Source organism: Ips typographus, linkage group LG4 (assembly GCF_016097725.1).
Source record: "Ips typographus isolate SLU linkage group LG4, UJ_Ityp_2.0, whole genome shotgun sequence".
NCBI lineage: Eukaryota > Metazoa > Arthropoda > Insecta > Coleoptera > Curculionidae > Ips > Ips typographus.
This window is the reverse complement of record NC_138425.1, coordinates 6515290-6537662: the sequence shown is the minus strand read 5'-3', so window position 1 is coordinate 6537662 and position 22373 is coordinate 6515290. Positions and strand designations below refer to the sequence as shown.

General features: G+C 34.2%; 3 protein-coding genes across 10 annotated transcripts; 2 read left to right on the top strand and 1 right to left on the bottom strand.

The window, feature by feature from the left end:
* The first annotated feature begins 123 nt into the window (after positions 1–123).
* Positions 124–1781, top strand: Ctu2 (Cytosolic thiouridylase subunit 2). The gene is made up of 6 exons (XM_081978958.1): positions 124–353; positions 410–684; positions 736–970; positions 1030–1165; positions 1222–1500; positions 1552–1781. Exons 1-6 carry the CDS (start codon positions 289–291, stop codon positions 1762–1764), a joined length of 1203 nt encoding a protein of 400 aa, XP_081835084.1. The 5' UTR covers positions 124–288; the 3' UTR covers positions 1765–1781.
* Positions 1782–2675: 894 nt separating this feature from the next.
* On the bottom strand, positions 2676–8665 carry Lkb1 (Lkb1/serine/threonine kinase 11). Of its 4 annotated transcripts, none has more exons than XM_081978954.1 (7): positions 7885–8665; positions 6443–6564; positions 6206–6390; positions 3855–3991; positions 3612–3797; positions 3359–3558; positions 2676–3210 (listed from the first exon to the last, which is right to left on the bottom strand). In XM_081978954.1, the coding sequence occupies exons 1-7, from the start codon at positions 8319–8321 to the stop codon at positions 3059–3061; spliced, it is 1419 nt and encodes a 472-aa protein (XP_081835080.1). In that variant the 5' UTR covers positions 8322–8665; the 3' UTR covers positions 2676–3058. The 4 variants fall into 4 exon arrangements, 3 of the variants coding, with proteins under 3 accessions (XP_081835080.1, XP_081835079.1, XP_081835081.1); XM_081978953.1 differs by having other exon boundaries at positions 2676–3213; positions 7885–8661; XR_014178132.1 differs by having other exon boundaries at positions 3072–3213; positions 3276–3558.
* LOC145728593 (glycogen debranching enzyme) lies at positions 5916–20712 on the top strand. Of its 5 annotated transcripts, none has more exons than XM_081978946.1 (22): positions 5916–6018; positions 6971–7016; positions 9504–11623; positions 11682–11883; positions 12290–12427; positions 12483–12645; positions 12706–13636; positions 13701–13900; positions 13958–14420; positions 15992–16195; positions 16248–16414; positions 16477–16629; positions 16681–16858; positions 16913–17091; positions 17147–17327; positions 17380–17554; positions 17612–17744; positions 17810–17971; positions 18024–18274; positions 18328–18513; positions 19420–19647; positions 19710–20712. In XM_081978946.1, the coding sequence occupies exons 1-22, from the start codon at positions 5951–5953 to the stop codon at positions 19758–19760; spliced, it is 6579 nt and encodes a 2192-aa protein (XP_081835072.1). In that variant the 5' UTR covers positions 5916–5950; the 3' UTR covers positions 19761–20712. The 5 variants fall into 5 exon arrangements, with proteins under 5 accessions (XP_081835072.1, XP_081835073.1, XP_081835070.1 ...); XM_081978947.1 differs by lacking the exon at positions 5916–6018 and adding an exon at positions 6067–6169; XM_081978944.1 differs by lacking the exon at positions 5916–6018 and adding an exon at positions 6750–6903.
* Positions 20713–22373: the final 1661 nt, after the last annotated feature.

Genomic DNA, 22373 nt, shown 5'->3' with positions numbered 1-22373 from the left:
GTTGTCAATAATGTCATTGTCACCATAGCGCAAAAAGAAAAAACCATACAAAAAGCGTATAACAGACAAAGACAGAAAATAATTAGGCATAAACTCATAAAACAGATGACAGCAAAGTAGCCATTAGTTGTCAAAAACTTTTGAAGGTTAATGAGGTTATGTTTTTATTTACCATTTTTTAAAAGTCTTTTTTAATTTTCTTTACTAACTTTTAAGAAAATTGCAATAAAACAAAAACACTATACGTCAGTCTAATTTATAGTAACCCATTTAAACATTTTTAAAAACATGTGTTCTATTGGTGACAACTTTGATAATGAAGGAGAAAAGCACATGCCAGAAGTTAAAAAAAGGTAAGATTACTTAATAAAATATGTTCTACTACTGCAATAGCTGAGCACATTTTCAGCGACTATTCGAAGTGCAACAAATGCAAAACAGAAACACCAATAATCCTATTAAGACACAAGGATGCATACTGTAAAGAGTGCTTTCTCGTTGGCACTAATCACAAATTTAAAGCTCTCCTTGGTAAATCCAAGCTGATTTACCCCAAAGATCGAGTCTTGGTTTCTTATGAAGTGGGACATCCTTCTACAGCACTAGTCCACCTTTTGAGAGTTGGTCTTGATTTAGATACCCCAAAAAAACTTCGGTTTGAACCAGTTTTTGTGTTTCTTGAAGGTTGATTTGCCTTCTAAAGTTTTACCTCAAAACTTAATTAAGTAATTTTAGATCAGTACCATTTGTCAGTCCCTGAAAGACAGGAAATGATTAATAAAGTGCAGACTGAGGTTTCTGGCATGAAATTTCCTCTTCACCTTGTGTCTTTTGCAAACTCTATTTCAGGTGTAAATGACATTTCTCAAAAATCTTTATCTCTGAGTGATTCAGATAGCAAAATGGTAGCAGATATGTTTGCTGCTGCAGCTAACAAAACTACAAAACAAGAGTGCCTTAAGATATTAAAGTGAGGATATCATAAACAGTTATATAAACATAAAAAAGTAAAAAAAAAACACTTTCTAGGAGTAACATGTTGCTGGAAGTGGCAAAGAAGCTAAATTGCAAGTTTATTTTTACACCTGAACTATCAGTTGACATAGCATCTCATTTATTGACCAACATAGCTTTAGGTAGAGGATCTCAAGTTCCTGAAGACACTGTATGTATTGTCTTGATTATAATTATAAATGTTTCACTAAACTAAACTTTTTGAAGGGTTTTTGTGACACTAGAGACACTATAGTTAAAATATTAAGGCCTCTAAGGAGTTTTGACATGAAAGAGATTGCTATGTATAATTTTCTACACAGTTTAGAGCCAGTGTCTGTGAGGCAACCCAGAAATAACCAATACTCATCTATTCAAACTTTAATGGTACAATTTGTCAATGATTTGCAAGAGAACTACCCAGCTACAGTGGCAACTGTGGTGAAAACTGGAGACAAACTGGCTTTGGATGAGAAAAAAATAGCTGGAAGGTGCAAATTGTGTCAGGTTGGTTTAACATTGTATGCCATTAGTTGTAAATTAACTAGATTGTTGCAGGGAATTATATTGGACCAAACTGAAGAACTTAGTTCAGATGAGTCAACCAAATTCTCCAAATTAGTATCCACTGAACTACCAGACCACAGTGTGGACTCAGTTGAGAGATACACAAATTTGAAGGATAAGTTTGATGCTTTAAATGGTCTATGTGAATCTAGTAATTATTGCTTTTCATGTAGTAGAATTAATGAATTTTTACTGGATGATTAAAATATCTTACAGTTAAATGTTTTGTTTTTAAATAGACAGAGAGATAGTAAGAGTGAGCACATGTATAAAAATTAGAGCATATACTGCTGCTAACAATTATTATACCACTGTAAATATCATTAGAAGTAGGGGAATTCTCAGTGTCCTGAGGAGAAAGGAAATTAAACTGAATTTTACTAGAATTCTAGGAAATGTTTGAAATCAGGATTTTTAAAAAGGACAATATTTTTTATTCCAAATAAGTATAATTTAAAACTGAGTTTGCATTAATAAATATTTTAGTGATTTCTAATCTGTGTAAACATTACCTAAATGGTTATTTGTCAATCAACTGTTAAGGGATCGTTCCATCAATCTCAGTTTCCGGACTTTTTTATTGCTAATTTGGGAGAATACCACAATTCGCCTATTTAAGCAAACAACTCCTTTAATTTTTTACCATTGGTTTCGTTAAAGTTAGCGAGTTTAGAGGAAAGAATACATTTAACATTTTTTGATTACCAATAACCAGTTGAGTGTTGAATTATTTATTTAACATATACTAAATTTTTTTTCCTTCAAACTAAAATAATAATAAAAAATGTGGTATAGTCTTTTTGAAGTAAGCTCCTTAGTGAACAGTCAGTGGTCGCAAACGCCGCCTACTTTTAAGAAAATTTTGACTAAAAATTTAGTGAAATTAAAAAATACTATCTGGCAACCCTGATTGGAACAAACTTACTCAACTTACCTTGTCAAGTTGTCATTATCGCAATAATTGTTACCCTATGGTTCCTAAAAAGCAACTAGAAACACCTGGGAAGAAATAAAATTGATTTTTTTCAATGTAGTAAGTCGAGAATTTATATATTACATATTATGGCACTCCTTAAGCATTCCTCAACAGTAAAAACTTACAAAGAGTCCACTCATTAAAAAAATCTCTACAATTTATTATAGTTCCGTTTTATATACATCAGTAAAAGTACATATTTCAACAAAAATAGATTCTATGAGGACAACAATAAACTTTTTTTACAATTTAAACAAATATTCAACAAAGCATTACTTAAATATGTTTATTATTCCCTACACTCCCTTGTGGCTAGATTGAATAGAGTAAATTCCAAAATTTGTATATTTTTCTGCTTTAACACTCTTAACTCACCCAAAACTATTGAGACTGATAGATGAAAGTGATGGAAGAGTAATAAAAATCGGATCGAAGTAGTATGAATAACAGTATCACATGTGGATTAAGTCAAAACACTACACAAATGGCGGGACAGTACTTAATCCCGAAAGTTTTGGTTTGTCACGACTGTTTGCAAATAGAAAGACTTCTTACCGTCATACAGGTGATAGGGCGTTTTTTACGTCCGCTTCGTTTACTACCAGATCCACTGCTTTCGGGTGATTGTGCGTTTCCATTTGAGCGTTCAGACGCTCGATTTTTCATTTCTTCTGCTTCTAGAACCGAAAATAGCAATAATAATTGGGGGAAATGTCACTGAGATGAAATCCAAACTCACTCACACACCAAACATCAAGCCACTCCAAACCACACACATTCACTTACATCTACCCAGCTACCAATTTGGCAACCTTGCATTACCGTTCAGCTCTCGTTCTGTGAAATACTGAGGCTCATCTGACTCTGCCAAGTTACCATCTTCATCGTAGATGGCATCATTGTAGTTCTCATAGTAGTGGTCTATCAGGTACGGTAATACTGTCATGTTGTGCCATTCGTCATTTTTAAGTGGTGGTATCGGCACTGTGTAGTCGCAAGGGGGTGGTTTTCGGTTCACCCACCTATTACCAGATCCTTTAAAATGTTGTCAATTTTTTTAAAATAAATGACTTACGGATGAATCCTTATTTGCCGTAAACTAAACCGCTTTACAGGATCTTTTTGAAGCATACCTTTCAACAGATCCCGAAGGGGGTCTTCGATTTCATTGGGTATACTGTAATCCCCTTTACCAATATTTTCAAATAGCCTATAAATATTGTCACCCTCGAACGGGTATTTACCAGTCATAATATTGTACCTAGAGGCAAAGAGTACGGTCATTTTCTGGGTGTAAAACGAGAGTTTTTAAACTTACAACGTGACACCCGTGCTCCAAATATCGGCTTTGAAACCGGGAAAGCTTTCTGCGCCATTAGCAATTTCCGGCGGTTGAAAAGCCGGCGAACCTTGACCTATGTAGCAAGTGTCGTCTTTGGCAAACAGATCGAATGTCTACAAACATTTGTACTATTAATATCATTCTATTTTATACATCCGTCATATAACGTGATGTGTTTTAATCATAATTGCTCAATATTTTAAGACCTACAAATAGAGCATAGACAAAATCGAATTTTGGCGGGCCCATCCTTAAAATACCTGTGTGGGTTTTTTCGAGAGAACCTACTTAAAAAAAAACCGGTTAAATAAAGAATAAAACAATGTTAAAATACCAGTCAAAATTCAAATCATTATTTTTTATGAAGGAAATTATTTTTGGCATCGCAACCGAAACTTAAAATTAAGTAAAACCCTTGTTAACCAACGACCTCTACCTAAAATTATTTTCTTTAATTAGTATAATTACAATAAACAACTTCATTTAAATTATTTTTCTTATTAAACGAAAATGGTAAAAAAATATAAAGAGATCATCATCATCAAGTCTTATTTACATGTACTGGGCGCTTAAACAAGAGCAGCAGTTTTTTAAATCTGTATCTAATCTATGCAACTGAAATATGATAGTCTTACGTTATTAGATAAATAATATTACCATAAAGTACACCTCAAAAATGTTTTTGCCATTCCAGCATTGTCACATTACACCCAGTGAGCAAACAATGACCAATGACGTTAAAATAGATAGTTTCATCACCGTAACGTTTAGTGGTAACGTTCTATGACTAAAAGATTTTCAGTAAGAATTACAATACAAGAAGGAACGTTTTATTACATCACTGTTGTTGTAAAATTTAATGGCCGTTAAGTTAACGTTTAATAACGTCATGCCGTCTTGAAACGTAATTTTTCTTAGTACAAAATCAGTGATAAAATTGTTGTCCTAATTATTATATGTGCATTATAAATTTTGTCATCGTTATTGAGAAAATGTCTACTAAACATATTGAAATTTTCTTAAAAACATGAAAGCTGTACCAATTACAAATAAGGAAATAAAATAAGCTAGAAAAAACACTCAAAATTTAATGTTATTCGTTTGTAAATTTCGACTATAACTTTCGTTTATAACTTTTGTTTAGGTGTTGACTAAGAAAAGCCAAAAAACCTAAGATGGAACCAGTGGGTCTGATTTTCGCTATATTTTCTCAGTTTTTTCAAATCCTGGCTTATGTTAACTTTAAATTTAAGTAAAAAATTCCAATAAAGTATTAAAGTACAATTTAATTTAATTGTGTGTGTTTAATTCAATTTAAGAAACATACACAAGAACAAGAATGAAAGAAGTTGAAATAACACATGAATTTGACTTCACAGTAGTATCACAATTTTATTGATAAACCATGAATTGTAATTATTTAATCAGCCAGTAGTACGCAATCTTATTAATTGCCAAGCATCAAGAGGTTCCCAGAGTATTCTATAATTAACTTTCTGGTACATGCTCAAACAAAAAAAAATCCTAAATATAAACAAACATGTTCTTATCGTGGAGACACCCAGTCGTATCTGGGCGAAAACAGAAGTCATTCCCTGTACATGCGGTGAACGAATGGCCTTAATGCGTTTCTACATCGTTATGGTGTTTGCTTTCACCCCTATAGTAATTCTTACCCAATTTTATCTATTATTTTACCCCTAGAATGCTTATTATTTATGATGTACCCTGTGGGCTTTTAAGTTAATTAAAAAAAAATCAAAAACTATACTTAAAAATTGTTTTAGTAATATTTGAACTTTTATTTATAATTAATAAGTTTTTAACCCTTTTTGTAAAATCTACGAAATCGCAAGAAAGCACTAAACAGTACTGATAAGAAACACGATTAAATCGGACCCGGGTTGGAAAAAGTCCGGACAAATTACCGGTTTCAGTTAGTGTCAATTATTCTTTGGAAAAAGGTCGCTTTGGAAAGTAGAACTCTCAATAGAAAGTCCAAAGTCGCGACCTTTGCTATAACGATATTAAAGAGTTATTGCGTGCCTGTGGTGGAAATAAAATCGGTACAAATGAACGAGTCTGTTGTTCCCGTAACGGCTCTCGGAGGTTTAGTATTGTTGATAGTTTGCTCTAAAAGGTATGTTGTTTAGCTGGTTTTTTGTACCAAAATCATTTATCAAAAATGCGGCTAGCCAAAGGTGGTTTGCATGTTTCCTGGCTATATTTTACAACTCTGTTAGAAGTGATTAGTGCAATTTGTGTGTAAAGTGTCTTTGTTAAAGTAAAATGTAATTAATTTGTTATTGCTTTCAAAATATACTCACCTCAGCCACTCCAAAGTCAGAAATTTTCAACACATCTTCCAGAGTTAGCAACAAATTTCCTGGTTTGATATCTTTGTGTACCACTCTAGCTCCATGGAGGTATTCTAAACCATCTAGTAATTGACAAAAATAACCGTGTGCTTGCCTATCTGGTAACTTTTTACCTGGTGCCGATTCAAGCAATACTATAAACACAATCTTGAAATCTGCGATTTTTAGTTAAAACTCAATTCTCACCTTGCAAAGAACCTACACAGAATTCCAATACTAGGTACAGTTTCTGCTTTTCTGGCACTCGGAGTTCATCTATCAATCGTATCACATTTTTATGGCGAAGTTTTCTCAGCAAGCTAATTTCTCTACAAATTTAAAAACAAGTTTAGCCAACTATCTTGGATAACCAAATTACACATTATCTAAGACATAATATGTACAATGCGATAATAATACGCCAGGACTTGGCTCCTAAGACAATAAATAAAATGACTTTATCATAAATTGCTATCTCTGTAATTCAATAAAAATAAAAATAGAATTGGTGTGTCTAAGCTTTAGCTGCTCATGGTTGTCAGTCAAGTCTAAGAATTTTGCAGCAAGAAGGTTTTTAAAATGGTGCTAACCCTAATTTTGTCTTTATGTTTTGTTTTATTTGTTATACAAATCAGTTTGTATTATTTATGCTCAGGAAAAGCAAAATTGTAAGTACCTTTTTAAAAACCCAACATCTACTTTTTTATGAAATTATTATATTCAATTTTCTTTCAGGTTTCGTGGAACAATGTCATCAATTGTGTCCTGGTTTTTCAATGGTGTAAGTACCAAAATATTTTTATTATGTTAGGGTCAAACACAATGTTCACTATTCATTTTATTATGAAGAAATATTCATGCTGTGAATGGCCAGCTGATCTGAAACATTAAAATACCAAACAAGATAAAAATTTCAATTTTTAGCTTCAGCTAATTTGTATGCACATTTCTGCGCCTCAGATGACTAAACATATCTTCAGATAGTAAATACAGAGTGTGCAACTAAAATTATTTCAAAGAACATTTATTTTTTTCAAGTTTTCTTGGAGTATTGGTTAATGCTGAGGATATTTTAAATAAGTAAAAAAAAGCTTTTATACCTGTACATAAAAAAGATGTTAAATATTATGTTTTATTATGATCTCTGTAAAGAAATAACATTTAAAAAAATGTTTTAAGACCCTAATAAGAAAGTTAAATTGGTGTTTTCTGATTTAACCAAATTTGTGATATTTTTGAAACTAAATATCAGGACAGAAATCCAGTTCAGTTTATTATCACCTGAGACAAATTTTATGTTGTACCTAACATTTAATGTCATATGTCTTCCTAGAAAACTGAGTAGAAAACTTGATTAAAGGACACCCCTAAAAGTATTCTTAGTATTTTTACCATTAATTCCAAAACCTAGAAAAGTGAATAGTTTCATACATAATTTTACCCAATTATATCCAAAGTTAAAAGGCCAATTGTTAAGGAAAACCTGTACAATGTTAAAACCAAGCAGCATTAATCCCTTAATTGCTAGACTTGACAATAAGTACATATAGTTCAAAAACAATTCAAAATAGCTGTTTATTATTAGATACAAAATTCATGTGTACTTAATTACTGAAGTAGTAAACAACTAATCCACACAAACAACTTACTTTTGAACATTTTGCTCCCCATTAGGAATTCTTCTCAGCTTTTTGTCTTTTAATATTTTTACTGCTCGCCTACACAGAGTTTCAGAGTCAAGCATCTCCTTGACTTTGCCATAAGAGCCCTCGCCCAGCAGGTCTCCCATGACGTATTTACCGATCAATTTCAACCGTTTTTTCTTAGTTTGATAGATAATTTGATCACTATCCACTCGGTGGAAAAAGTTGGCTATGTTCACTGTTTCTAAATCGTCGTCCAGCCCATCAAATTGGTCCAATCCTTGCCCATCAGTTAACCAAATTTCGGCGTTTTCAGCGGCGTTTATGGGGTTCAGTTCATCGTCGCTTTCCACACTGAATATTCGATTAGCAATTTCGGTCTCCGGACTGCCGGGCAAGGCGCTCTCAGCGCTGGTACTTGTATTACACATATTTTCACTCATGTTTTAGCGTTTTAAGTGACTTTAATTTAGTTTTTCCAATTAACCTAGTCAGGGTAATTGCTCACATATTCGCCCCCGATTTTATTTGTGTTGCCCTAGCCGTCAACCTCTCAACCATCAACACGAAACAGCTGTTATTTAGTTCAGTTTTGTTGGCTACACTGTCCGGCATTATGTAACCAAAATAATAAAAAATACTGTTTTACTGTACCTTTACACACATTACTCAGCAAAGTTACGTGCAAGGCAAGTCGTCACAGCTTTTAATTAGCGTTTTTAAACTAGCAAAAGCACGTTTTATTTATTTATTTACACACTTTAATTGATATTTAGCCAACATTGAAACGTTAAAAGTCCTACTTTTTAGACATCTGACATCTGACCGCTGACGCATTAATTGACAGACATTTAATAGACTTTTGATATTGCAAATAATTTTTTTTTGTTTTCAATTTATTTTTAAGCTTTTTGATAAAGTTACACTGCTAAATTAACCTACTTATCAATTTTAGTTGAAACATTACTGAGTGCGCTGGTTGATTCTTTTTGCTGGTTTCTTTATTTCAGTGATTCAGTGATAAATCAGATTAAGATCAGGTCACGTGAGATTTTAAACCTTGGTGCTGGTTTTGTCACGTGATTTGGCATCAAATCGATGTCAGGTGGATGTAGATGTAAAATAAATATAAATAAACCAAGGTCACCTTGAACGCTTGAACCTAGAATTTATCCAGTTTTGAATTTGAAACTTTGTTAGTAAATAGAAACAAAAATTCTCATTTTTTTGGAACCTGGTAAGTATTATTTTTTCTGATTCTAACCGGTCGACTACAGATAAAGCGGTATTTATTATTAAACATAAATATATTTAAAAGCAGGTTATCATGTTTACAATTTTTCTATATAGGGATTAGAGTGTATTAAACATGATAAAGTAAAATATTATTTGGGCTTGAAAACATGACCTTTTAGACTCTGCTTTACTAAACATGTTGTGTTTGTTACTAAAAGTGTTTGCATTTATGTTCTTGGCTATAATATGGTATTACAGTGTAGTTTTTATATCCTTTGTAGAAAGGCTTGCTGCAAAGTGGGTTCAATGTCTCCTTATTGTTTACAAACTTGTAGGGCCTGTAAGTTTTTGCTTTTGTTGAGCATGAACAAACCATACTTTTGTTACAGGTAACTGGGACCAAGGGGGATGACAAAGTAGTGAAAGAAAAACCACCTGTAAGTGAAGCAAGCAGTAGCAAAAGTGAAAGATCATCATCTAGTGTCAGTGCATCCCCTAAGAAAAAGAAGCAACACAAAGTTAATGATGAACCTAAGTTTAGTACCAAATTAACTGTTCCAATTGAAACTATTATTGAAGAAACTTTGAATGAAGAATTAAGTGACAGTCATTCTAGTACAACAGAAAGAGCTGTAATCAGCAAACCTAAAAGGAAGAAGAAACCATTGAAAAAAGAAAAAAACAAATCACCAAGTTCTACTGGGGAACAACCAGATTTTGAAGAAAGTGATTTTGTGTTTGTTAAAAGCAAAAAAAGTTTTGACAAGGAAAGCAAAAACACTGCTTCCACTGCAGTGGAACCTGCACCTGTTAAAAGTGTCACAACTAAACCAAAAACAGCAAAAGGTAAATCTTTATTAGAAAAAAGAAATTCTGCAGAGGCTTTAACTTCAGTGATTGCCCAAAGCATCACCAAGAAACGTGACCCTTTGTCTACACCAATTATTGAACATTATAAGAGCAGTAGTACTTCAAATGTGGAAGTGAAAGAAAGTAAACAAGTTTGTCCTAAAGTATCTTATGCTAGTGTTGTAACCAAAAACATTCCTGCTGAAGAAACACAAATAGTGAATGAATGCTTAGAGGAAAAAAGTGCCAGTCCTAATTCTGAGCTAAGTAATGTTACAGTCACTGAAGATCTCATACCAGTACAAACTGAAGAATCATTGTTGACTATCCCTGTCCAGCCTGAACTCCCTCAAGATAATCAGTACTTCCCAGACACTATCAAAGAAATTGATGAAATTTTGCAAGAAGAATTTGGTGAACTAAGTTCAGAAGGGATATCTTCACCTGAATATTTAGTTGGTGGATCTGAGAATGATTATGTCTCTGAACAAGAATCAGAAATAAACATTGAGGATCCTTTGCAAGACTTGGAGGATGAAATCATAGAGCAGCCATTTATAGTTGAAGAGTGTGAAGTTGAAGTTTTGAGTGTGAACAAAAATTCTGCATTTGATGTTCCACAAGTGAATAAACAGACAGCAAACCAGAACCAAACAGACCAAAACCTTATTGAAGGTGTTGTAAATGATTGTTTGAGTGAAAATTTAAAGAAAGACCAAATCTCACAGAGCTCTATTCCAGAAGTGCAAAACGCAGTACAGCAAGATCAAATAGACATAAAATCGAGCATAAAATCTTCTATTGAAAGTGGTGGAACTGAACTGTTAAATGAAAGTTTAACAGAGTTGCTTGAATATCAAGTTCAAAGTCTTCAAAACCAAGTCACTGAAACTCTTTTTCCACAAGTGAATATTAGTGCAGCAAAAAGTGTTGAAACTAATTTTGTAACTCAGAATTTGGAAGAATTGTCTGAAGATCAACAAGTGACAGAGGACATAGTAAATCAGGACAAAAGTACTCAACCTGAAACTTTTTCAGATCTGCTTATAGATCAAAATCAAAGTATTGAAGGTACAACCACCCAGAGTTTAATTCCACAAGTGAATGAAGAGACTGTATACCAAGACCAAGAAAAGCAGAACTCTTCTATTGAAAATATCAATCAAAACTTAATAGATTTGCTTGAAGAGCAAATCCAAAGTCTTGAAGATCAAATTATCCAGGAATCTTTTGTTATAGAAGAGTCAGAGGTAGTTTATCCAGTTAATTCTGTTAGTGACACCTGTGAAGATACTGGAATCCATAACATAACTGCTGAAGTACCACAAGACATAGGACAATCTGAAGAAATGGGGTCACAGATAAGAATTTTGACTTTAAATGATAAAGAACATCAGGAATGTACAATATATAAGATTGAAAAGAAAGTCATATTACAGTTTAGGTTGGGTCCCACTTTATTAGGTAGAAAAATAAGACTTTACTGCAACTACCCTGTGGAAATTAATGGAATACTCACTGAATTTGAAAGAAGTTCTTATCAAGAGCTGTCTTGGTGTCAAGACGAAGGCTGCAAGCATTCAGATGATACAGCTTCATTTGCTGAGATTATACCAACCCTTGCTGGCAGTTTTCATTATTATTTTGTTGACGAAGAAGGGTAATTTAAAAAAAATATGGTAAAATTTTTGTTTTGATAATTTAGTTTGGTTTGACAGCAATCTTGAAGAGAAGCAAGGTTCAGGCTACTTTATTGTTGATCCTGTTTTGACGTATGGAGACAATGAAGTCTTGCCTTTAGATTGTATCCAGTGTCAGACTGTACTGGCTAAACAATTAGGACAATTTTCCACTTGGGAGAGTAAACTTCTTGTTGCCAAAGAGTCTGGTTACAATATGGTTCATTTTACTCCAATTCAAGTAAGTTATGTGTTTAAGCCAGTCTATAGTTTTTTTTAATAAACTGAATTAAATTGTATAATGTATAATAACCAATAGGGAGAGAAAATTAAAGATATGATTTGTTGGCTTTTAATTTGTTGATTTGAACAAGCTCTGCTTAGATAATACCTCCTAAAGGAGGACCCAAACAAAATTAAAGCAAGTGAATTTATTTATGTTACTCTAGGTAAGATAAATGTACAAAAATATATTTTTAGATTGTTTTTTAACATCACCATGAAATTAACTATGTCTTAGGATGCTTAAACTTAAAATTGTTCATTAATTGAAACACCTCTTTTAAATTTCACCAAGAGATCCGCATTTTTATGCTGTTTTGTATTTATTTACATTTTGTCTTATTAGTAAAAAATTACTTGATTAGGAATTGGGAGCATCAAACTCCTCATACAGTCTCAGTGAACAACTAAAATTGAATTCAATATTTACTGATGCTAGTGGTAAAAAACCCTCCTTTGAAGACATTGAAGCTCTAACAACAAAAATGAGAAAAGAGTGGAAGGTAAATAAGCTAAAGCTTGTATTTACAATGTCAGTTACCACTATTTTACTTATAGGTACTTTCTCTGTGTGATATTGTCTTAAATCACACTGCAAACGAGAGTGAATGGATTAAAGAACACCCTGAAGCTACATACAATTGCGTCAATTGTCCTTACTTACGACCGGCTTATTTGCTTGACGCTGCTTTTCATCAGTTTTCCATGGAAGTGAAACAAGGTATTCTTACTGAATGGGTGATGAAAAAATAAGTTTATAATTTTGTTTGTTGCATGGCAGGATTTTACGAAACTAAAGGAATTCCTCCTCAAGTATGCACTGAAGAACATCTTAGTGCCATTAAGTACCATTTCAAACTTAGCACTTTAGATCCCTTGAAGATTTACGAACTGTTTACCATAAACGTCAACAAATACATTGAAGAATTTATAACTCTGGCTAGAAAGACTTCTCCCATAAGTGAAAATGACAAAGTGACCCTTCCAGAACTGGTGATAATCCAAGATCCAGATTACAAGCGTCTAGGCAGTTCCATTGATGTTAATTTAGCTCTAAAGAAGTATAACTCATACAGACTGGATTCGTTCGATGAAGAGTCTAGAGTAAAAAAATGCGCTGAAGACTTAAAAATCAAACTCGATTCTCTGAATGAAGCTATAATAAAAGAAGTGTATGCAGATTTAAATGCTGCAGTAGACAACGTCATCGCCGGTGCTAGGTACTTCAGAGTTCAAGGGGACGGTCCTAAATTCAAAGACATTACAATCAGTCATCCTCTGGTTTATCGGTATTTCACCGATTACGGTTCTCCAACATCTTTTAAAGAGTACGAAGAGATAATGTATAGCGACAACGGCAAATTTTTGATGGCACACAACGGTTGGGTGATGGGTTCGGACCCTTTGAAGAATTTCGCGGACGTCGGCACGAAAACTTACATTCGCAGGGAGCTTATCGTTTGGGGTGATAGCGTCAAGCTGCGTTTCGGCGATAAACCTGCCGATTGTCCGTTTTTGTGGGATTATATGCGGAAGTACGTGGAGCAGACCGTGAAGATTTTTGACGGAGTTCGGTTGGACAATTGTCATTCAACTCCTATTCCAGTCGCTGAGTATTTACTTGATTGTGCCCGGAAAATTCGTCCTGATTTGTATGTGGTGGCTGAGCTGTTTACCAACTCCGACTTGACGGATAATTTATTTGTGAATCGGTGAGAAATTGTTGATTTCCTTATGTTAGATTAGAAGTGTTTAGTATTGAAATATTTTTAACAGATTAGGTATTACTTCTCTCGTTCGAGAAGCCATGTCGGCCTGGGACTCTCACGAAGAAGGTCGTCTAGTATACCGCTATGGGGGCCTTCCAGTAGGTTCCTTCTATCAACCTAACATCAGACCTTTGGTTCCAATGGTGGCTCACGCCTTATTTTTGGACTTAAGCCACGATAACCCAAGTCCAGTCGAAAAACGTTCTGGTAATTTATTTCCTTCTGTGCATCTCCACTTACTGATGACTGTTTGATTTCGACTAGTTTTCGACATGTTGCCCAGCACAGCTTTAGTTAACATGGCGTGTTGCGCTAGCGGCTCTAACAGAGGCTACGACGAGTTGGTACCTCATCACATCCACGTAGTGGACGAAGATCGGCAATACGCTGAATGGAGCGAAGACGAAACTTTAGTACCAGGAAACGTCCGTTACGTGAACAAGAAATCCGGGATAATAGCAGCAAAAAAAGCACTGAATCAGTTACACTTTAAATTGGGTTTGGAAGGCTTTAATCAAGTCTACGTGGATCAAATGGATCCGGATGTAGTGGCAGTTACTAGACATAACCCAGAAACCCACAGCAGTTACGTCTTGGTAGCTTTCACGGCTTTCAGCTATCCTGACGTGAACGCCGCTAATTACCAAAGAGTTATCAAACCTTTGCGAGTTGAAGGTGTGTTGGACGAAATTGTTCTGGAAGCTTCTCTAAGTCACGTGGATGGTTTGTAAGTGATTGAATTGATTTATTTTGCATTGAAAATTAAAACAGAAATGCACTTTTTTATGACTATTTTTTAACATATTTGCCGCGTTACTCATATAATTTAATGTTTATTTATTTAGCTTGGCATGCTGCATACAAAAACAATTTCATACATAAATTAAAAATAAAAAGTAATCAAAGACTGCACAAACCTTTCACATATTTTCTCAATAACCTTTTGAATACATTAATGTTATCACAATCTTTAATACACTGGGTTATCTTCTTAAATTCATATAATGTCGAATTCAAAATTTTTCATTTGTTAATAAGGATAAAATAAAATTAACAGGAATTGTAATGACTTTAGTTTAAAAGTTTTTTTTCACATTTTTAAAGAGAACCAGTAGGGGTACTATGTAACTTTGTCTATAATTTTCGTAAAAAAAATTAAGTTATTGGGGTTCAATTGTTTTTGTAATAACCTGCTTTGACTTTTTAACGGTTTGACCGATTTTAACAAATTTTGGTACCGTTGAAAAGGGCACTCCTTGGACAATAAGAATCAACCAAAATATAGTTAATTCAGTTGAATCCTTGTCCGCCAGCGGATATAGGTGTATTACATTTCTTATATTATAAAATGGGGGCAATGCTTTAATTTGAATACTTTGAAATGTACCTGTACACTATACAATACTATGAAATATTGTTTGCATGAGCAAATTCAATTCTGAATCTAGCAAGACTCATCCAGATACTTAATTTGATTCACATTCATAGGTTCTTTATTATTACTTTTTATGCTTAAATTTCTGTGATAAAAATCAACCAATTTTTCATTTTTTCGAAATAAGCACAAAACGTTTAAAACTATTATTATTCAGCCACACAGACAGTTTATCTAAATCATTATTTACTATTTCCTGCTATTTATGTAAATCTTTCCCCACCATATAAATCATAAAAAGTTTCAATCCGCAAAAAGTTTTATACTACAATCATTAACGGCATGAACAATATCGTTAATATGCATATAAATAGGAGAAACCATTACACAGTCTCAATAGGATCAGATATACTGTTTTTGTATTTAACTTTCTGACTTCTTCTCTTTGATAAATACGATTGAAACCATTTCAAAACCTCCACGTTGATGGTATATTATAAGTATACAAGACAGCTCAATACTTTTTTCCATGTTACTGTTGAACGATATTCAACATTGTTCTTGAGATATTGGTAGTTGAAAAATTACATAAAGTTTAATGCAATTTATTGTATAACACTCTAAAATGTAAAAATGTCTAAATTTCAGGAACAGTCTATGCGATTTGTTACATGAAAAATACTGAAATTTGTCAGGAATATTCAAAAATGTAATAATATGCAGGGCGTTTTATTTCAAAATCAAAAGTTGTTATCTTTTTTCGCTTGATCCGGAAACACTGAAAAGTTGAAAATATTCTACAAAGTTAACATCCAAATTGAAAAAAAAAATACGAGCCCATTTTCTAAATACTTCTAATATACAATCACCGGAAAAAATGTCATACTTAGAACATGTATGTTTCTACATATTATTTCACATAGGTCTGGTGGATCAAAATTTACAAAGTTTGAAAAATTCACCAAAGACTCCACTTGGATCAACGGTTTGTCCGAATACCAAGTCACCGCTAAACAGCACATTCAACCTTCCGAGTCCGACATATTTTCAGAAGTAAACTCTGGCACGGCCAACGTTTTCCAGTTGAACTTCAAAAACTTTAAGCCTGGATCTATAGCAGTCATAAAGTATAACTTTATCATTTTACATGTATGATATAATTTACTGTTTTTTATTCAGGGTGTCACTTCCGGAAGAAACTAAAGAATCCGTAATTAAAATACGTCAATTAATTAGCAGTTTGGGTGTGAAAAAGGACACCGAATTAACGCGTATTATCGGCAATATGACACTGGCTGATTTAAATAGGGCGTTGTATCGCTGCGATCAAGAAGAAAGAGATGAAGGTAGTTTTGTTATACTTTAATAAACTTATTCACTACACAACCACGCTGGTTTGATTGTTTAGGTTACGGATTTGACGTTTACAACATCCCAAATTTTGGATCACTGGCTTACGCAGGTTTGCAAGGTTTTATGTCACTTTTGGCTAATATCCGACCTGGTAATGATTTGGGACATCCGCTTTGTGGTAATTTACGTGACGGGAACTGGATGATAGGTAAGTGTTTTATTTATGTTTGTCCGCGAGGTAAAGCATCCAGTTGTGTAGATTATATTTGGAAGCGCTTGAAAATGGATGAGGGTACCAAAGACCTGGGACAATGGATCGAGGAGAACACTAAATATTTGTGTAACTTTCCCAGGTATTTAATACCGTGCTACTTTGATGTTATTGTAACTAGCATATACATGAAATTGTTAGACCAGAGTTACGGTTTAATGTCTGGGTGAGTAGGCTACGGGATTCTTGCCTTGGTGGTTGTAATGAAATTTGTCTCTAGTTTTGTAAAACATGGCTCGACTTTTGTGCGCGCATTGTCTTTGGGTTCTTTGCAATTTGGTGGTTACATTAAGTCCGCCGACTTACCGACTTTGTCACCCAATTTGGCTCCGCCCAAACCACCGACCAGGAAAAATGCAAATGGGGAAAGTGTCCAAGCTTGCGTCACTTTATCTGCTGGTATTCTATGGTTTAACAGAATTTGGATTGTTTTGTTAAAACTTGGTTGTAATAGGTTTGCCGCATTTCGCAGTTGGTTACATGCGTAACTGGGGCAGAGACACTTTTATAGCTTTAAGGGGGCTGTTTATACTTACTGGGAGATTTGAGGAGGCCCGTCAGCACATTTTAGGCTACGCTGCCTGTTTGAGGCATGGTTTAATTCCCAACTTGTTGGACGGCGGACGGAATTCCAGGTAATATTTTTTCTTGTCATTGTGAGGTCAAATTGAACAAACTGAAGTATAGATTCAACTGCCGAGACGCCATCTGGTGGTGGTTGTATTGCATCAAATCTTACAGCGAAGAGGCGCCTAACGGTGTTAAAATCCTTGACGATGTAGTTTCGAGGATCTTTCCCACTGACGAAAGTACCGCTCAACCTCCAGGCGCTGTTGACCAACCACTAAAAGACGTCATTCAGGTAATCATATTTACGAATTTATTTTTGTAGGAATGCAAATGATTTCTTGGTTGGCAGGAATCTCTAACTGTTCACTTCCAAGGATTGAAGTTTCGAGAGCGGAACGCTGGTCGGCAAATTGATGAGCACATGACTGATGCCGGTTTTAACAATCAGATTGGAATTCATCCGGAAACAGGCTTTGTATTTGGTAAGTGAATACTTTAGTTAAACATTTTGCTGTATTGTTTCGGGCACTGTATATTGAATTTTAAGGTGGTAACCAATGGAATTGTGGTACTTGGATGGACAAAATGGGCTCTTCTGACAAAGCGGGCAACAGAGGTAAACCGGCTACGCCGCGAGATGGCTCGGCCGTCGAACTGGTTGGACTGTCCAAAGCCGCCGTTAGTTGGCTTGCCAAACTTAACTCTGAAGGTGATCTATCTTAGTTTCTATATACACTTTACAATTTTACTTGAATAAACAGGCAAATACCCTTATGATGGTGTTGAAAGAGTGCATAAGGACGGAACCAAAACTAAATGGACGTTCAAAGAATGGTCCGAGAAAATTCAGAAAAACTTTGAAAAGAAGTTCTGGATCGGTTCAACCTTAACAGCTGAAGAAACTCGACCGGATTTGGTGAATAAGAAAAATATTTACAAGGATTCTTATGGTGCTTCGCAGCCTTGGACCGACTATCAACTTCGATGTAACTTCCCTATCGCTATGGTTGCGGTACGTTAGTTTCATTGATTTTTTTGTTTGAGTTTGATAAAGCCTAATTTTAGGCTCCTGAGCTGTTCGATCCGCAACACGCTTGGAACGCCTTGGAGCAAGCCGAAAAGTACCTTTTAGGGCCTTTGGGGATGAAAACGTTGGATCCGGAAGATTGGAACTATCGCGGAGACTATGATAACTCTAACGATTCGAATGATTTGCCCACAGCTCACGGGTTCAATTATCACCAAGGACCGGTAAGATTGATTTTTTGATGATGTTAAAGTAAATATGCAAAATGTTGTTACAGTTTAGGCTATTGTCAGTTAGTCAGTGAATAACATTTTGTGCAGTTATTGAAGAAACGTCTTTGATTTAAATTATTTTGTAAAATATCTTTTCAACCTCAAGAAATAATATATAGTATAAAGTAACATTCACATAAGATGCAGTGTTTTTGTAGTTTGTACTGTTATTGGCAAGTGTACTGCCAGAAGTATACAAATGACATCATTCACAATAAACTCAAAATTAAAATCGGAAAATAGGTCTCAGGTTAGGATTTCAGAAACACATGACCTAAACGTCATACTAATAATAGTGACCATCATCTAGACTTTGACTATGTTTTTCTTTTTGCACTTCTTGATGCTGCTCCGATTATTGTAAAAGACGGACAACTTTTTTATTATACACGAATGAACTACAAAAAAGCTAATTAGGTACAAATTGATGAACAGATATTCACAAACAAAAAATTTTCGAATTTTGAACAGTTAATTGACAACAAAAATACTCATGTACGTCTGAAATGGTTTTCCTTATTGGTTTAAATAATTAATTCCAAAGTAAGTATACAAAGTGTGAACAATACATTAGTTCATAAATGTACCTAGGGTCATATTAATAATCATTCCTTGAAACTTAAGGTAGCCTCAAGGAGTAACAAGTATTATGGCTACCTTAAGTTTCAAGGAACCCTTAAACAATGATTATTAATATGACCCTTAATCTTTAACAGTGCACATACCTTACCGTGTTGCAATAGCCATAAAGTTTATGTGAATGATGCTTTAACAAAAGACATTTGGGTGTTTATGTGTTTAAAAATTAAAATTGACGGTTCAAACGATCAAATCTACGTTAAAATAAACCATTTTCAGGAATGGGTTTGGCCAATAGGATTCTTTCTTAGGGCAAAACTAATATTTGCCGCCCAAAATGGTTTTCTTAAAGAAACTCTAGCCAGCATTAAAGTGATCCTGTCCAATCACTTTATAGAACTGCAAACGTCTCCCTGGCGGGGATTGCCGGAATTAACCAACAGTGCTGGTTCATATTGCCGGGATAGTTCCCGTACCCAGGCTTGGAGTATGTCGTGTATTTTAGAGGTATTATATTTACTCTTGCGGTGGTATTAAGTGGGTTTTAAGGGGAAATGTTTTTATTATAGGTTTTATACGATTTGCAGCAAGCGGAATCCAACCGGATTATTGTAAACTGACTTAGCGGGAATATAGCCGTTTTTCAAAGACGCGAACTAACCAAATCACACTTATTTAAATTTAAAGGTTGTACAAGAATGCTCCGCAGGCAAAAAATCTACACAGAGACAAATTTTTCTGTTAGTGCTTTAGATATTACAAAAGACTGTAGTCAGTTTAGAGTCGTTCCTAAAATTACAACCACTAAATGTGAAACATTTCCAATTTGCTATCGGGAAGGAATTATACTGCCCAGTTGCGAATTTAGCTTAAAGAATTTCGTTCATACTGAATCAAACTTACTTATTAACTGTAGTGATGTAAAGCCATTTTTCAATAACTTTGTGCCATTTTACCAACTAACCAAACCATCAGTGCTTCCGTGCGTCTTGTTGAACGTTCCAAAGCCTCCAATCGACCCATCTGGTACAAGTATAATAGTTGGCAATAATACTCATTACTCTAAGAAAGGTTACGCTTCAATTTACTGTAGAAACTCGATGAATAAGAAATGCCGGCCCATTTTAGATTTAAACGAAATAATTCCGGTCGCCGAAGATATGTTACCCCATTATTTTAATTTCAATAACAGAAGGGCTCAATTTGCCAGCGAGGGTGACGTTATGATTCTAGATCCTTTACTATTGGAGGCCATGCCCAGAAACCGAGTAAAAACTGCCCTCACCGATCCGGAGCAAAACAAAATCGCTCGCATTACAATTACCTATATTTTAGCTTTTTTCGCTCTCGTTTTAACCACTTATTTTATTATTTATTTAGCTTAGGCTGCTCTATTTTCATTTTAGTTTTATGTTATCGAAAAATTGTGATACATTGTAAGACTTTACAGTCGTGTTGTGTTTATAAGCCAAACACCTATTAGATCTTAAATGTTAAGGCTACAATTCATGTTAAATGTTTATTGGAAAGTTTATACTAAGGAATTATGATCATTAAAGAGCATTTTATGAATATTTTTGGTCTCTTTTCAGAAGTTATAATTTACTCCTGCCTGATATACGGATTCGTTGATTGTAAATAAAATTTACATTGTACTTAGTAAAACTGCACAAATGCAAGGAGCTGGAGATGGGTAGGTATCTTAAATTGAATCGGTGAGTAAAATAAACTGCATTTTTGTTCAAATATCCATTTTGTTCACGTACGTAAGTGGAAGATGACCTTATTCCAAGCAAAATTTAGCAAAAAAACAGCTATATATATTTCCATAAAATATGAAAGTAACATATAAAAGACACTCGTACACTATGCGTAATGCACGTGCTCTTTCATCTTCTTATGCATTCGGGCAAACTTTCCAAAAATTATCGATTATTTTTATTGCACAGTTGATAATAAAATATCGACATTTTATTACTAAAATACTAGATATAAAGCGTACCTATCCGAGATAGTAGTAATGACACGTACCAAATCGCATTCTGTACTGCCCCGCACTACTCAGTAATGAGTACCTACGCGTGTATACAGGGTGTCCCACGACGAAAGACATCGATTGATATTGTAAAAAGTATAAATAGGAGAGTTTTGAAAATTTGGCAGGATACTGATGTGGGCATGCCCAATCTAACTAAAATATTTTCAAGATGGATCACAACTTTCTTATTTTAAATAGAACACCCTATATATTATTACATATTTGGATTCCTCACAAAATTCTGACCAACTTATGTGTACGATGCCCTATGCCTATCTCTAGCCGTTTTCGAAATATTTTATGTTTTTCCAAAAAAGTGACAGTTGCAACGCTCAACATATTTTTGTACTCTGTCAAAACCTTAATTCATTTTGCAATGAAACTTTGGGTTATTGTAAATAAAGGATCGTTTTATTAAACTGAGGGTGCGTAATGACTCATTTGTATACAGGGTCGTCAAAAAAAAATCATAAACTTCCCACTAAAAAAAATGAAAAATCTCAAGTTTTTTAAATATAAACCCACATTTTTTATGATGGAATCATTTTGAGCATTAAAAATTACTATACGATTAAAAGAGCTTAAAGTTAAAGAAATACTACATATTGGTAATACATCTCTGCGAATTTTGGTAACTAAATAAATTAAGTTTCAAATTTAGACGGAATTCTATGATCCAAACGGAGACTTCTCATAAATAAAAAATGTTATTTCGGTCAAGATATTTTTGATTTGCTTTGGTATAAGGTTGTTGTTGTAAATATCTCTACTTTCTGACTGTCAATTCACGCAAAATTTTAAACGTAACGAAGCTTTAGACACGTCTTTTTCTATAATATGAAGACAACAGGTTTGTTGACGAAAACTTGATTTGGTTCATATGATTATAAATGACGTAGCCTTTGTGACGCACGGGTAAACTCACTCCGCGAGAACAGTATTATAGTGATCCTTCGCCTTCGGCGTCGTGCTCAAATTTTCGGCCTTGTGCGATATGGACATTTAACATTTAATTCACCCTTGTAGAATATAAATATACTATAATATATTTGTAATGGTATTTAACCAATCGGCTATATAGACCCAATTACCAACAGCAAAATAATAGATTCTACTTTAAATTAAATACCACGGGTTTACTAAAGGTTCCGCCCAATAAAGCAGTTAGCTAGCCGGTTTGGTATGGGGTCTTAAC